Source organism: Lutra lutra, chromosome 8 (genome assembly GCF_902655055.1).
Source record: "Lutra lutra chromosome 8, mLutLut1.2, whole genome shotgun sequence".
NCBI classification, from domain to species: Eukaryota; Metazoa; Chordata; class Mammalia; order Carnivora; family Mustelidae; genus Lutra; species Lutra lutra.
Window position 1 is genome coordinate 83,187,512 of NC_062285.1, and position 16,196 is coordinate 83,203,707.

General features: G+C 35.8%; 1 protein-coding gene across 6 annotated transcripts in view; it reads left to right on the forward strand.

Annotated features, from left to right (window-relative positions):
- Positions 1-16,196, forward strand: part of PLCZ1 (phospholipase C zeta 1) — a 49,707-nt gene that overhangs the window by 20,900 nt on the left and 12,611 nt on the right. For 5 of the 6 annotated variants that reach the window (XM_047739415.1, XM_047739418.1, XM_047739417.1 and 2 more), the window contains 5 exons: positions 1,780-1,924; positions 7,469-7,618; positions 8,494-8,724; positions 10,193-10,340; positions 15,180-15,296. In XM_047739415.1, coding sequence (XP_047595371.1) covers positions 1,780-1,924; positions 7,469-7,618; positions 8,494-8,724; positions 10,193-10,340; positions 15,180-15,296 — 791 coding nt within the window. Of the gene's footprint in view, positions 1-1,779; positions 1,929-7,468; positions 7,619-8,493; positions 8,725-10,192; positions 10,341-15,179; positions 15,297-16,196 lie in introns of all 6 variants that reach the window. The other variant, XM_047739416.1, reaches the window with a different exon arrangement.

Genomic DNA, 16,196 nt, shown 5'->3' on the forward strand with positions numbered 1-16,196 from the left:
TTGCTTCTTTTCCAATTTAAAATCTAAATATGTAAATAAATCTACAAGATGAGAATTACATTCATTTTGAATTCTACAGATATAACCCAGTTTAGGACTTCTACGTAAATTAGATCATCACCTAATTCATCCATGGAAATATTAATGGGTAAAGAAAATTTTCTTTGAAGAGCACACTAGGTCATTCCTCCAAAACAAGAATAAGCAGATGAACAAAACTCTGAAATTTTACATTATAGTGCATCACTATATGCCTAAATAAAGCCATGTACACTTAAAAAAATAAAACAAAAATGGTCTTAAAAAACAAACAAACCTCAAAAAAACTAAAAAAATATTTAATTATTTAATTTTATATTTTGCATTGTTTTGGTGAAGCCTCCAGGATAGACGAGACTTCCTTCCCCTCTAATGCTGTTTCCATATGCTCATCCATATTATTTCCAAGGAGCATAAGATCTCTCTATTTTCTGAATTCAGCACCTGGATTTTGGGGTCATAATTGTTTTATCTTTGTTCAGTTAATACTTGTCCCTTAATATTGCTTGAGTCCTATCCTTAGAAAGTTGACTAAATTTGATCCCCCAAGAAGTGCTAGATCTAAAAGTTTTATTTTCTCATATGGCTCCTTTGCTTCTGTTTGGAGGAACTGCTGATTTTCTCTCAGGTACTTGGTGTTGGGACTACACTCCCTTTTCCTGTTATGGCTTAGGGCAGGGTTTTTCAAATCTTCACATATGAGGTCAGATCGTTCTTTGCTATGGAGGCGGGGTGCTGGTTCTATGCATAGTAGAATGTTGAGCAGTAACCCTGGCTTCTACGATCTAAATTCCAGTTGCAAATTTCCTTTCCATTCCCAGTTATGGCAACCCAAAGTGTCTGCAGACATTGCCAAATGTCCCCTAGGAGGTGAAATTGTCCTGACTGAATACCACTGGCCTAGACACAGTGGGATAACTCAATATACTTGGAAAACAAGTGTTAACTTGGTCTTCTCTGGGAAAAAGATATTCGAGTGTAGCAGGGGTCTTCTTCTATTTACTTCCCGATACGTGGCTGTTGATTCTAAAATCCTGATCAAGTCAGCTCTCTTTTCATTCAGTTTCTCTTCCAGGATTGTATTTTAGGACATCACTTATGTCTGCTTGCTGCTTGTTTTCTTACATCCCTAGAATTCCCATTTTTTTTCTAATAAAAACACAACAAGGGCGCCTGGGTGGCTCAGTGGGTTAAGCCGCTGCCTTCGGCTCAGGTCATGATCCCAGGTCCTGGGTTCGAGCCCCACATCGGGCTTTCTGCTCAGCAGGGAGCCTGCTTCCTCCTCTCTCTCTGCCTGCCTCTCTGCTTACTTGTGATTTCTCTCTGTCAAATAAATAAATAAAATCTTTAAAAAAAAAAAAAAAAACACAACAAATGTTTTTTGATCGTGAATTATAGCTAACAAACATTTTTTATGAGACTGAAATTTTAGTTCCCGCCCTTGTAGGAATGAAAGGTTAAGGAATACGGAGAAATTAAAGGGTTCAGAACCCATAGCAGAACACACTGCTCTATCTTGGTGGTGATGGAAGTAGGGATGGCTCATATTACTTCCAGGTCAGGCTGTGCTCGCAGAAAACAAGAAAAGTGTGCTCAGTTCAACACAGCTACTTGTCTTTCTTATGGATTCCGTTATACATTTATTGCAAAATCACAAATAGTCTTTGGGATATTTTGACCCTCTGGCATACATTTTTAATGATCCAGAAATAACAATTTATTTTGTTTAAATTTTGCTAGTGCCCTTGTGAAAGGATGCCGTTGTCTGGAAATTGACTGCTGGGATGGATCACGAAATGAACCTGTTGTTTACCATGGTTACACACTCACCAGCAAGCTTCTGTTTAAAACTGTTATCCAAGCAATAGAGAAATATGCATTCCTAGTACGTGCGTATCTTTGTTAAATTATAGTTATCTAAACACAGTATAATTTACTTGCTTCAAAATCCGATAATGGGGCGCCTGGGTGGCTCAGTGGGTTAAGCCGCTGCCTTCGGCTCAGGTCATGATCTCAGGGTCCTGGGATCGAGTCCCGCATCGGGCTCTCTGCTCGGCAGGGAGCCTGCTTCCCTCTCTCTCTCTCTCTCTCTCTCTGCCTGCCTCTCTGTCTACTTGTGATCTCTCTCTGTCAAATAAAAAAAAAAAATCCGATAATGTTTGGCCTTAGTTTAGATCAGTGATATTTCAAATTATGTGTTAAGATCTATGTAGTATGTACTTAAAGGTAGATTTATCAAAGTTAATCTCAAGTAGTAAGATGAATGTTTCAGGGAACTTTTTGTTTAATTATAATATATATAAATTATATATACATATTTATATATGTATAAAAGTATATATATATATACTTTTTTGGCTATAACTCACAATAAGAAATGTATTTTACATTGTAACACAATGTAATGTGTGTGTGTGTGTGTATGTATGTGTGTATTGTGTTACAGTGTAAAATACATTTCTTACTGTGAGTTACAACCAAAAAAAGTTTGAGAAATACTGGTCTATATAATAGTAAATATTTTACCAATATGCAAGTACTTTATTTTCAAAAAGCAAAAACCTGTCAAAAGTGTATTACTTATATTGTTGACAGTTTTCATGACTATGACGACAGCAATTCATACAGCAGAGAATGTTTAGAAGTTTACTCTGGATTTTTTAAAAAAATTATTGTTGTCTTTATTAAAGTTATGGATTCAAAGATCTAGCTCTTTTGAGAGCTTCTAAATTCAGCCTACAAATCCTAGTCTATAAATTGAGTGGGTTTTAACACTCAGTTTAGAATAATATTTGGTTCTGTTTACAAACTTGGCTAATTAAGCACCTTCAGAGATTTTAAATTGTTTTTGTAAAGTTAGTATATTTATTTCTTAAGTACTTCAGTTGCAGTGCCATTGAAGAGATTTAACAAAATCTTACTGAGTTCTTAAACAATGTATAGCTAATAAATTAAACTTACAAATTTGATAAACCTAAAATTCTCCTAAATAGGTCAATACATTATCTATAAATTTAAACATAACTTAAAAATCACAAACTTAAATCAACTGCTCTGTTATGTGAGAGTATAAAATACTAAAAATTTATAAAATATACATATAAAATATGAAAATTTTCCATTTTAGCATAAAGCATTGATATGTGGCATTGATTCTCTTAACATCTTATTTCTGATGATTTCTAAATTTATTTCTCTCCCTTGAACTCTATACCAACATAGACAAGTACATATTGGGCATTTCTTCTTGCATATTTAATTGGCATATTTAACTTAACATGTGTATAACTGAGCTTCAGATATTCCTCTTTCTCTCAGCCCTGCTCTTCCCATGGTCTTCCCCATCTCAGTTATTGGTAACTCCTGTGTTCAAGCCTAAATCATTGTTGTCAACTTTAACCCTCCTCTCCTCATTTCTCTGCAACCCTTCAATAAGGTTATTTTTTTTTAAGATTTTATTTATTTATTTGACAGAGAGAGAGAGAGATCACAAATAGGCAGAGAAACAGGCAGAGAGAGGGAGAAATTCACAGGCCTTGAAAGGGTGAAAACCCTTACAGCTTCTGAGACTCAAAGAGAAAGAGATGGAATGAAAAAAAAAGTTTTTGAACAACAAAGACTCAATGGGACTTCTCAGGTGAACAGGGTGACTCAGTTTTGTAGCAAAGGTTAGATCAAAGATTGAATTTTCTTTCTTTATTTTTAAGCAAGATTATTTTATTACTTATTTATTTTTCACTTTTACCTTTCATTTTTTACAACTTATTATTGAAATATAATCTGTATTATATTTATGTACAAATCAGCATCATATAGATTGATACCTTTCTACAAATTGAATACACATAACTAACAGCCAGAGCTCTTTCTCATGCCTTTCCTAGTCATTGATTCCTAAACAAGAGCTGGCAACTGTCTTGACTTCTAATATCACACATTAATTTTTCCAGTTTTTATACTTTATACAACTGGAATAATATCTGTGTATATTCTTATTTAGTATTTAAATTCAATTAACATATAATGTTTTACTGGTTTCAGAGGTAGAGGTCAGTGATTCCTCAGTTTTATATAAGTGCTCATTACATCAAATGCCCTTCTTAATGTCCATCATCCCATTATCCCATTCCCCTCACCCTTCTCCCCTCCAGCAACCCTCAGTTTGTTTAAGAGTCTCTTATGGTTTATCTCCCTCTCTGATTTTGTCTTGTTTTATTTTCTTCCTCTTTTCCCCATTATTCTCTGTTTTGTTTCTTAAATTGCACATATCAGCAAGATCATATGATAATTGTCTTTCTCTGACTGATTTTGCTTAGCATAATACCCTCTAGTTCCATCCACATCATTGCAAATAGCAATATTTCATTTTTTGATGGCTGAGTAGTGTTCCATTGTTTATAGATATCTTCTTTATCCATTCATCTGCTGATGGACATCTGGGCTCTTTCCATACTTTGGCTACTGTGGACATTGTTGTTATAAACATCGGGGTGCAAGTGCTCCTTTGGATCACTACCTTTGTATCTTTGGGGTAAATACCCAAGAGTGCAATTGCTGGGTCATAGCATAGCTCTATTTTCAATGTTTTGAGCAACCTCCATGCTGTTTTCCAGAGTGGGTGCACCAGCTTACGTTCCCACCAACAAAGTAAGAGGGTTCCCCTTTCTCCACGGTCCTCGCCAATATCTGTCATTTCCTGAGTGGTTAATTTTAACCATTCTGACTGGTGTGAGGTGATAACTGTGGTTTTGATTATTTCCCTGGTGCCAAGTGATGTTGAGCATTTTTTCATGTGTCTATTGGCCATTTGGATGTCTTCTTTGGAGGAATGTCTGTTCATGTTTTCTGCCAATTTTTTGATTGGATTATTTGTTCTTTGGGTGTTGAGTTTGATAAGTTCTTTATAGATTTTGGATACTAGCCCTCTATCTGGTATGTCATTTACAAATATCTTCTCCCCTTTTGTCAATTGTCTTTTGGTCTTGTCAACTCTTTCCTTTGTTGTTCAAAAGCTTTTTATCTTGAGGAAGTTCCCATAGGTCATTTTTGCCTTTGTTTCCTTTACCTTTGGAGACGTATCTAGCAAGAATTGCTGCAGCTGAAGTCACAGAGATCCTGCCTGTGTTCTCCTCTATGAAGGTTGAAATTTCTACTCAAGATAGTCACCATTAATTTGGGGAAGAGAGAGGAATAAAATAAAATAGACTTGGTAACTATGACCAGGAAAGAACATTGGATATAGTTACTGGCCCATGTTACTTATTAGAAGGAAGCTTATAAAGAGTCTAACTTTTTAGATACAACATGATACAACATGGCAAAATAAAACACAAGTATGATTCTTAGATGAGGCTTAGAACAACCCTTGGTCAGGAAGGGAGATGCACAATGTCTACAATAGACAAACTATGGAAAGAACCTAGATGTCCATCAACTGATGAATGGATAAAGAAGATGTGGTATATATACACCATGGAATACTATGCAGCCATCAAAAGAAATGAAATCTTGCCATTTGCGATGACGTGGATGGAACTAGAGGGTATCATGCTTAGTGAAATAAGTCAATCGGAGAAAGACAACTATCATATGATCTCCCTGATATGAGGAAGTGGAGATGCAACATGGGGAGCTTGGGGGGTAGGAAAAGAATAAATGAAACAAGATGGGATCAGGAGGGAGACAAACCATAAGTGACTCGCAATCTTACAAAACAAACTGAGGGTTGCTGGGGGCTGGGTGGGCGGGTCGGGAGAGAGGGGTGGGGTTATGGACATTGGGGAGGGTATGTGCTATGGTGAGTGCTATGAAGTGTGTAAACCTGGCGATTCACAGACCTGTACCCCTGGGGATAAAAATACATTATATGTTTATTAAAAAAAAATTAAAAAAAAAAAAAGGGAGCTGCAAAAGTAGCCTGGTATTAAGGAAAGCAAACTCTTCGGTACCAACTTCAAATGTGGTTGAGGATAAAAGTCAAGAGGACCTTCCCTGAAGGTGGAGCCAAGGACCACAGAAGACCCCCCAAAAAAAGAAGTTTCCCCAGTGAGTGTCAGGGGCTAATTAAGAGATCTGCCTGCTAGGCCATCACTTTGCCTATTCTCAAAATCATCTTTTATATTTGGACAAAAAATTTACACTGTTCTCTTAATATTAGACTAGGGCATATATATAGATATGCGAGTATATATGAGGTTATTGTAGTAGGCTGAATAGGGACCCACAAAAGTTCTAATTCCTATAAATGTTACTTTATTTGGAAAAAGAGTCTTTGCAAATGGATGAAATCAAAGACCTGGAGATGAGGGGATTATCCTAGATTAGCTGGGTGGGCCCCAATATCACACAGAAGAGGAGACAATATGAAGATGAGGGGTAGAGATTGGAATGATATGGCCACAAGCCAATGAAAGTTGGCAACCACCAGAAGCTGTAAGAGGCAAGGAATAGATTTCCCTTAGAGTCTGCTGCTCCCTTGATTTTAGCCAGTGAACCCGAGTTTAAAAGTTTGGCCCCTAGAATTATGAAGGAATCAATTTTTCTTGTTTCAACCAAGTTTGTGGTCAATTGCTATAGCAGCCACAAGAAACTAAAATACATTTAAAAAGCATAATATTGTATCTCCTATTCAAAGGTCTGTGATAATGCGACAGACCTTGCAAGTCCATGGCTGGTTAACAAGTTGGTACAATTGTGCCTGATAAATATATAGGAAATAAAATATAGAAAATAATTTTGAATGAGACCCCAAAATAAATGTTATTTCTCTATTTTGAGGCACATTTCAAATGTACAGTGGTGACAAAAGGCAGAAAATATCTTTGTAAAGCCATCTTTACTTAATGGTTTCTTTTTATTATTATATCTTTATCTTTGTTTCTAATTTTAAAGTCATGAGTTTTGATTATAGAAGTTGAGATTAAAAAGTGGAATATTAACATCTCCTCTAACTTATCTGTGCTAAAGCTTTTCCTTCACATTTAAAAATATCTAAATAAATTAATATACAGGGTAAGCAATGTTATATGCTTAAAACATTAAAATGTAGAATTTTATATGTTAGCAACTTGTTTTTTTCTCATAAGACTATATTATAGATAACTTTCTATATAGCTCTACCTCCTTCTTACCAGATTTATATCATTCCTTTAAATGGATGTGGCATAATTTATTTAAACAAATACCTACTGTTGGATGCTTCAGTTGTTTCCTATATTTCTAGTATAAATCGTAATAATCTTCCTTTTTATACTGATTTAGTGTTCCTGTAATGTCAAACTCAAAAGTACTTTCAGTTTAAAGAATATTTATTTTGCAAAAGTACAGAACATGGAATGTAAGTTTTAAAATAGATGAACTGTTTCTATTAATTGCATTAAAATTATTGAGGCGTTCTGACCAATAACCGTAGCAATGGTTAATTTTTTAGACATCTGACTACCCCGTGGTGCTCTCTTTAGAAAACCACTGCTCCCCTCCCCAACAAGAAGTGATGGCAGACATTTTGCAGTGTGTTTTTGGAGATTCCTTGCTTTCTGATATGCTTGATGATTTTCCAGACAAACTGCCTTCACCAGAGGTAACCTTTTGTCTGAGAAGCTCAGGTTAATAAGACAAAGCATGTCATTATTATATTGATCCATAAAACTGGGTAAGAAGAGATCAATGAAAATGTTTAGTTTTGATGATATATAGAGGTGTCTCTTTACCACGTGTTGCCTGGGAAGTGTTCCTGTGAGCATCTAGGTAAGTGTATGTTGATAAAGTGAATATATAGAGATATAGTTAAAAACTCATGTTTTTATTGTGAGTCTTACCCCATAAGTCCAATATTTCAAGTCAGTTAATATTGGGCCACAAGAGTTTGGTATGTTTTATAGGCAAAGGCAAAGAAAGAGGCAGAGATGTATGTTAATAAAGTCTTGTCAATTCCTTAGCATCTGGGCAGTAGGTTCCCCTCCCCCACTCTTTTTTTTAAAGAGTTATTTATTTATATAATGTATTAGAAATTAATATATAATAATTATACATTATACATAATTATGCATAAATATATACAATATGTGTATACAAATATATATAATATGTGTGTATACATATATACACACATGTACATATTGTGTATATATATATATATATATATATACACACATACATATAATATTCATGTATGCCAATTTTTTTAAAACAGTAGGAATTTGTGGGAAGTAAAACAAATGGAGCCACAGTAAGTCCCAATCACAATAGGCTTATTTTGGGGTGAATTTTGGTTAATACTATAATATCACTGGTTTCTATTAAGGTATTAGAAGAGTATGGGAAAAGAAGGAGTTCTTATGTATTTTACTACTGTGGGCCAACTGCAAACATGGTGAAAGGCTTTTCGGTGACTGTTCAAATTCAAACGTCCCTGTAAATGTGTAATTGTATCTCTCTTTCAAATAATTTCTGTAGGTATTAAAATTCAAAATACTTGTTAGAAACAAGAAAATAGGATCCTTAATGGAAACTCGTGAAAGAAAAGGTTCTGATAAACATGGTCAGGTAGCAGAATATGAAGAGATAGATCAAGATGTGGATGATGAAGTCAAAGCATCAAAATCATTGGCTGTTTTAGAAGACAATTCAGAAGAGAGATCAGACACAATAAGTGTAGCTGGATTACCACTTTTCAGGAGAAGGAGGGTGAGATGATACTTTGTGAAAATCTTCCAAATGATTGAAAAGTTGTTGTATTTTCTTACTAGAGAATATTTTTTTTTGGAGGGAAAAATCTTTTTCTTCCTTATAAAAATTCTAGTCTATCATTTAAAACTTGTTTGGAAAAAATTAACATGGGAAAAGAAAATTTTAAAGTTATATCTTTTCCTGTGTTGGTTTTTTTTTTTAAAGATTTATTTATTTATTTGAGAGAAAGAGAGAGTGGGCACAAGTGGGGGAAGAGGCAGAGGGAGAGGGAGGGAGAGACTCTCCAGCAGAATCCCTGCTGAGCGTGGAGCCCCCACAGGCACTCAATCCTATGACCCATGAGATCATGACCTGAGCTGAAATCAAGAGTCAGACACCTAATCAACTGAGCCACCCAGGTGCTCCTGGCTGTGTTTAATGTTTTCTCAATGGTTCAGTCTTAGGTATTTTTATGTACTAGGCATTGTGCAATGTACCAAATAAAAACAACATAATATTTCTCCCCTCAAGGAGACCATAGTGTCAGAGATAAGAAAATCACTGTTATAATATGTAGTATTATAAATACACAAATTAGCATGATGAAAGAAGGTATATTGAGTTACAAGTGACTTTAAACTAATTCAGCTGGTTTAAATAAAATGTGAATTAGTTAATTGGCCCCCATCAATGAAAAGTTCAGGGAAAGGGGTTCAGATTTGGGGAATAACATGGCATAATGTCTCAAGCAAAGTCCACAGAACTTTTTTCTCCAACTTCGGATTCACTTTCTCTACATTGGTGCAAGACTTTGCAAAGCTTTAGCTTTGTATGCTTTCAGATTCAAATCCAGTGGAAGACCTTCTTATCTCTCAGATGACCAAGCAAATGTTTTTGTGCATTAACTAGAATCTAGTTATGGGCACAGCCCAGAGTCAACTGCTATTGCTAAGGAAATACAAAGCTCTGATTAGCCAGGTCTGAGCCAAATTATCAGTACTTAAGCCCATGGACTGAGCTTGAGCAAGGAATGTTTTCCCAAAACAAAACTTGAGAAAGGGCTAGCAGAAGTGTAGAGGGTCTAGATGCTGGCATGTACAAGAACAAAGGTGTACCATACAGCAGAAGTCATTCCCAAATGTTAGATCACACTGGACATACACTTACTCATGACTAAATATCTTCGAGTTATAAAATTCATGGGAATAAACAGATCTTTGGGAAAAAGGAAATAGTCATAATTGTCATCTTTAATACTTACTATATTAGTTGGGATTTTAGATGTATGCTGTCTCATGTTAACATTAAATACTATCATCAGGAAAAATAATTACATTGATGCATTCCAACTAGTTTCTGGGGAGATAATCTTATGAAAAGACTCATAATTGATCTGAAAACATATTTTCTTTATTGGAAAAGGATTTTTTCAAATGATTTATTACAAAAATACGAAATTACTGCATTTTATTTTTATACCACAAAGGTAAAAGTGGCTATGGCCCTATCTGATCTTGTCATTTATACCAAAGCTGAGAAGTTTAGAAGCTTTCAATATTCACGACTCTATCAGCAATTTAATGAAAGTAATTCTATTGGGGAGTCAGAAGCCAGAAAACTTTTAAAGTTGAAAGGTAAATTCTTATGATTCAAACAGATGTAATATTTAAACTACTCTTATTCACTGCTAAGGTGTCAAGATTGGTCAATGACATTTATGAAAACTATATTCTCATGAAATTTCAACATACTTAATGTAGTTAAATAAAAGGCTATATGCCCCAGGTCACAATAAGTGATTTCACAGAACTTGTTTAATTAACTTTTTTACGTCATGAAATTTTGATTGAGGATGTCCAGTGTGGACACTTTTGTGGGCTGGGCCCTGGTGAGCTGTTTGGAAAGGAGAGTTGTGAGTGACAAGGCTGCAGAGTTAGGCAGAGTGAAATCACAAGAAATGTGAACTTTGTCCTAGAATCAAAGGCATACAGGATTGAAATCTTGGGAGTCACACCATCCCCTCTGTGTTTCTGAAGGATGACTTTGATAGCAATGTAAAGGGGAGACTCCCTGTAGTAGAGAGATGATGAAGCTCATGGTAGAGGGAGCTGTGGTGAACTATATAAACTCAGCAGGCATGTAAGGTAGACAATTAAATAGACCTAGAGGCTGTATGTCCAAGGTGAGGGAGAAGAAGGACATGGCATCCAGGCTAGGCTGCCAGATGGTTGTACAGATTACACACTGTCCCCGCACATCTTCAGTGGGACCATTGGTCTCTGTGTCTTCTTTCTACTGTCTTCTGATTCTGAACTTGATTCTGAACCTAAGAATTCCATTCTGTTTGCTAGAGCCAAAGATGCAACAAGGCCTTGGATAGGGAATGGGAACAGACTCTACCCTTTTCTCAGACGTGTATGGTGGGGGATAACCTCAACTTAGAAAGGAATGGACAGTTAACTCAGCAGCCAAGTGACTCTCCAAATCCTTCTTAAAAAATGCAATCTACTATCCTGTGTAGAACCATCACAGCAGGGAAAGCAGCATCTGCAGCAGACTCAAAAAAGCTGTTGACTATTTGGAAATGTGGATTCTGATATATTTGTTGGTTAACCTCTTCTGGGCTGGTCACTGGCACGCAAGGGTTTTGAGGTATACACTTCATCTTATCTCTTCAAACTGACCTCTGGATATTTTAGGGCCTTCTTGTTGTTAAGCTATAGATTATGACCAAAAAATCAATTCAGTAAGTCTGAACCACCATTGAAATAATGGAGTAGAATAGAATGGAATAGAATAGAATAATAGAGTAGAGATGCAATAAGAGTATTCTTTTATGAAACAATTATGTGTGTGTATTTTGTGTTGGGTGTGATATAAGATATATTTCTTACCATTAGTATTGCCAACCAGTTTGAATTTGAATGACTTACTTTGCTAGTCTCTATTCTTTCAAGTTATTGGATAGTTTTTGTTGTTTTTCGGGGCCAAGCCCTCTGGGAGCAGCAAAAGTTGTTATAATTCTCTCACTCTCATTGTATTAGACACTTGCTCAAAATTTGAAAAGGCACTGGCAGTTCTGAGTAGAGTCATAAGGTGTAGCATCGCCATTTCTTTGGAAAGACTATAGAGCATTTTTCTTGCACCAAAATTCAATACTAAATAATGATGTGGGTGAAGGTGTACTCTAAGAATGTCCATCATTTAAAAAAATTTTTTTAAAGATTTTATTTATGTGGGGGAGAGAGAGAGAAAGAACGAGGGAAGGGAGGGCCAGAGGGAGAAGCAGACTCCTTGCAGAACAGGGAGACCAACATCAGACTTCAATCCCAGGAACCTGGGATCATGACATGAGCTGAAGGCAGATGCTTAACTAACTGAGCCACCCAGGCACCCAGAATGTCCATCATTATTAAAAACTTAAATGTCACTAATTTTATAATACATAAAAATAAGAAACAACTTTTTATATGCATGGATACTTTTCAATCATTTAAAAATAATGTAGTAGGTGAATATTATTGAAATGGAATGATTTTTTATGTTATTTTTAAGTGAAAAAGAAGTTTATAAAAGGGAACAAACAATATGATTCAATTAAAAAATATGATTATATCTATGAAAATAGAGTGGAAAGATATATACCAAGAGGTTACTGGTTATTAAGTGACAAGATTATATATAGTTTTAGTTCATATTTTTTCTAATTTGATTTTCTCATTTAACTAAAATGAACATACATTACATTTATTTATTTATTTATTTATTTATTTATTTTAAAGATTTTATTTATTTATTTGACAGAGAGAGGGGAGGAAGCAGGCTCCCTGCTGAGCAGAGAGCACGATACGGGGCTCGATCCCAGGACCCTGGGATCATGACCTGAGCCGAAGGCAGAGGCTTTAACCCACTGAGCCACCCAGGCGCCCCCATACATTACATTTATAAATAACATAGCATGTTTAATTTCTAATTAAATTTCTAATTAAATTTTTATTTAATTTCTAATTTCTTTGTAGATAGGAAAAATTAAGATCCAGAAGAGTACACATCTCACCAAAAGATAAATATCCTGCTTAGGGCAGGATGAAGGATCGTTATAGTTGGACACACATGGTGCCTTTATACATGAGTAGCTTCAAAATAAACTTTCTCTCAGGAGTGTATAACTTCTAAAATTGAGAGCTGATGAAATTAATTATAATTATTAACCTCAGTAATTATAATTTTTTTAAGATTTTATTTATTTATTTGACAGACAGAGATCACAGGTAGGCAGAGAGGCAGGCAGAGAGAGGAAGGGAAGCAGGCTCCCTGCTGAGCAGAGAGCCCGATGTGGGGCTCCATCCCAGGACCCCGGGATCATGACCTGAGCTGAAGGCAGAGGCTTTAACCCACTGAGCCACCCAGGCGCCCCAGTAATTATAATTTTTTATTTGACAATGCTTCCTAAAGAATAGTATGTGGAATGAGGGTGGCATTGATTCTATTCTAGTTTGACCAGCAAATGTAGTGGGCCATAGGCAATAACCATTTCTCCCAATACTGGTCACCATATTAGCAGGAGTAGTTGTGGGAACAGGATCTACTTGGTGATAGAATAAAAGCCTTGGGGAAACATGAAATCTAGTTCAAAAATTTGAAGGGTGTCCAATGGTAAAGGGTACAAAGAGTTTTGAATCTCAAGTGATTTAAATGGAACATATATAAATAGAAACTTATAAAAATAGGTATGTAGAAACATAAAAAAATAGAGAAACAAATGGACTATAACTGTATGTGCATATTATAAGTATAGACCTTATCTCAGTAAGGAAAACACTTGAAAATAATCAGAACTACCATAGTTCTCCCCTATTATGGGAAATACATTCCAAGACACCTAGTGGATGCCTAACCCTGTGGAGTATTGAACCCTATATATAACATGTTTTTTTATATACACATATATCTATGATAAACTTGAATTTACAAGTTAGGCACAGAAATTGTCAACAATAACCAATAATGAAATAGAGCAATTATAATAATATACTGTAATAAAATTTAAGTGAATGTGGTCTCTCTCAAAATATCTTATTGTCAGTACTCACCCTTCGTGTGATGACGTGAGATGATAAAATGCCTAGGTGATGAGATGAGATGAGATGAGATGAGATGAGATGAGATGAGATGAGATGTGATGGGATGAGATAAGGTGAATGATACATGCATTGTGATGCATTGTTAGGGTGCTAGCAAATGTCTGGGGATTTGTCAGAGTGGGATCATCTGCTTTGGACCCTGGTTGACTGTAAGTAACCGAGACCACTGGAAGCAAAGCCATGGGGAAGTGGGGGACTGCTGTACTGGGAGGAAGCAAGTTCTCTTTCAATGGGGAGATGAAAACAGATAGAAGAAATCTTCAATTGAAGATATCTCTGTTTTTTTCAATTTTGGGGGAAGATGCTTTGGTGGTTAGGGTTGGGAGCTGAACTGAATAACTTTAACATTCCTTTCAACCCTGATAATCTGTTGGCTCTTCAACTGGGTTCATTTGGATGGCATTCTATGTCTTTATATGGCTTACACGTGATTCTGCCCTAATGTGAAAACCAAAGCAAAAAAAAAAAAAAAAAAAAAAGACAAAATTGAGAAAGATACAACTTCTGTTTTAAAATATGGATGCAGGGGTGCCTGGGTGACTCAGTTGTTAAGCATCTGCCTTTGGCTCAGGTCATGATCCCTCGGTACTGGGATCAAGCCCCGCTTTCAGGCTCCCTGCTTGGTGGGAAGTCTGCTTCTCCCTCTCCCTCTGCTTGTGTTCCCTCTCTCACTGTGTCTCTCTCTGTCAAATAAATAAATAAAATCTTTTTTTAAAAAATGGATGCTTTTTTTTTAAATTAATTTTTTATTTTTTCAGCATAACAGTATTCATTATTTTTGCACCACACCCAGTGCTCCATGCAATCCGTGCCCTCTACAATACCCACCACCTGGTGCCCCCAACCTCCCACCCCCCCACCCCTTCAAAATTCTCAGATCGTTTTTCAGAGTCCATAGTCTCTCATGGTTCACCTCCCCTTCCAATTTCCCTCAACTCCCTTCTCCTCTCCATCTCCCCTTGTCCTCCATGCTATTTGTTATGCTAAATGGATGCATTTTATTTGGGAATTTTATATATTCTTATGTCAAAGTGAGATTAATTTAGATTTAAAAAGCAAATATATTTATTTAATCATTTTTCCTTAAGTGAATGATTAGTATACATAAAATGGTGTAATAAAAAAAATTAAAAAAACTTCCCAATAACCATGAATTACACTGTCAAATACAAACATGGATTTATTTTGATGTCCATGAATTACAAATATTTTTGCTAAAACATACATATCAAAAGTACTGAAACAATTGTAGAATTATATAATATATAGAAGCATAGCAGTTTATTTATTTGAAATCTTTCACAATGTTCTAATATATATATTTTTTAGCCCACGAGTTTATTCTTCACACCAGGATGTTCATTACCCGAATTTATCCCAAAGCAATGAGAGCAGACTCCTCTAATTTTAATCCTCAAGAATTTTGGAATATAGGTTGTCAAATGGGTATGTTATATAGAATACTGAGTTTCTGGAAAAATAAGATAAAATAAGTTCATTTCGTAAATTAATGAAAGATTTATGAAAAGAGCTCCCCAAGTAGGTTTTTTTGGCCCTGGGTGTTTTGGGGTCAGGCGATAATGATGAATCACTGGTTTCAAGAGCAGAAGTTATTCCTAAATGGGTCAGAGAGGGCAACTCTAAGTGAGGGTTGGGGGCACGAAGGTTAAGTTCATGAAGAGTTGGCATAAGAAGTGTAGGAAGGGGAAAAAAAAGACATCAGAATGGATGTAAGAGGACAGTGAATATCAAATCCTTTGCTTGAAAGATTTGCTAAGGGCCTCTTTAAATCAAGGGATCTCTACCTTTTTATACTTTATACCAGCTTCCGCATTCACAGTATTGAAAAGTGAATGAGATTACGTAGCTCTGTTATTTGTCTTTACCAGACTCTCCCTATTCCAAATTGACGAGCTGTTCTAGCAGGGGCGCTCACCAGTCAGAAGATACCCGTGTGAACCCCTCTGCTCCTGGATTGTGGCAAGGCCCATAGGTTTATGGAGGGAGGTGGAGAGTCGGGTTAGGTTTGGTGGGTGAGGGGGATTTGCGGGGAGTGGAGGATGGTACTGCCTAGAGTGGCTATTTACCAACCTCTAAGGAAGGACTTCTGTATTTTAATAGCAAGTATTCTGCTTTTTTCTCACTTTCTCTTCAAGTGATAACAGTATCTCTTTGGACCTGAAAATTTAGAATATACTTGGTGTCTTTTCTTCCATCATGAAGCGTACTGATTTTCTCTATTCTCGTACTTCCTGAATGTCATCTGACCTACACATTGCTATTCTGTAATCTATACTGAGTATCATTTTGATTTTAACTCAAAGCTATAAAATAATTAAAAAATTA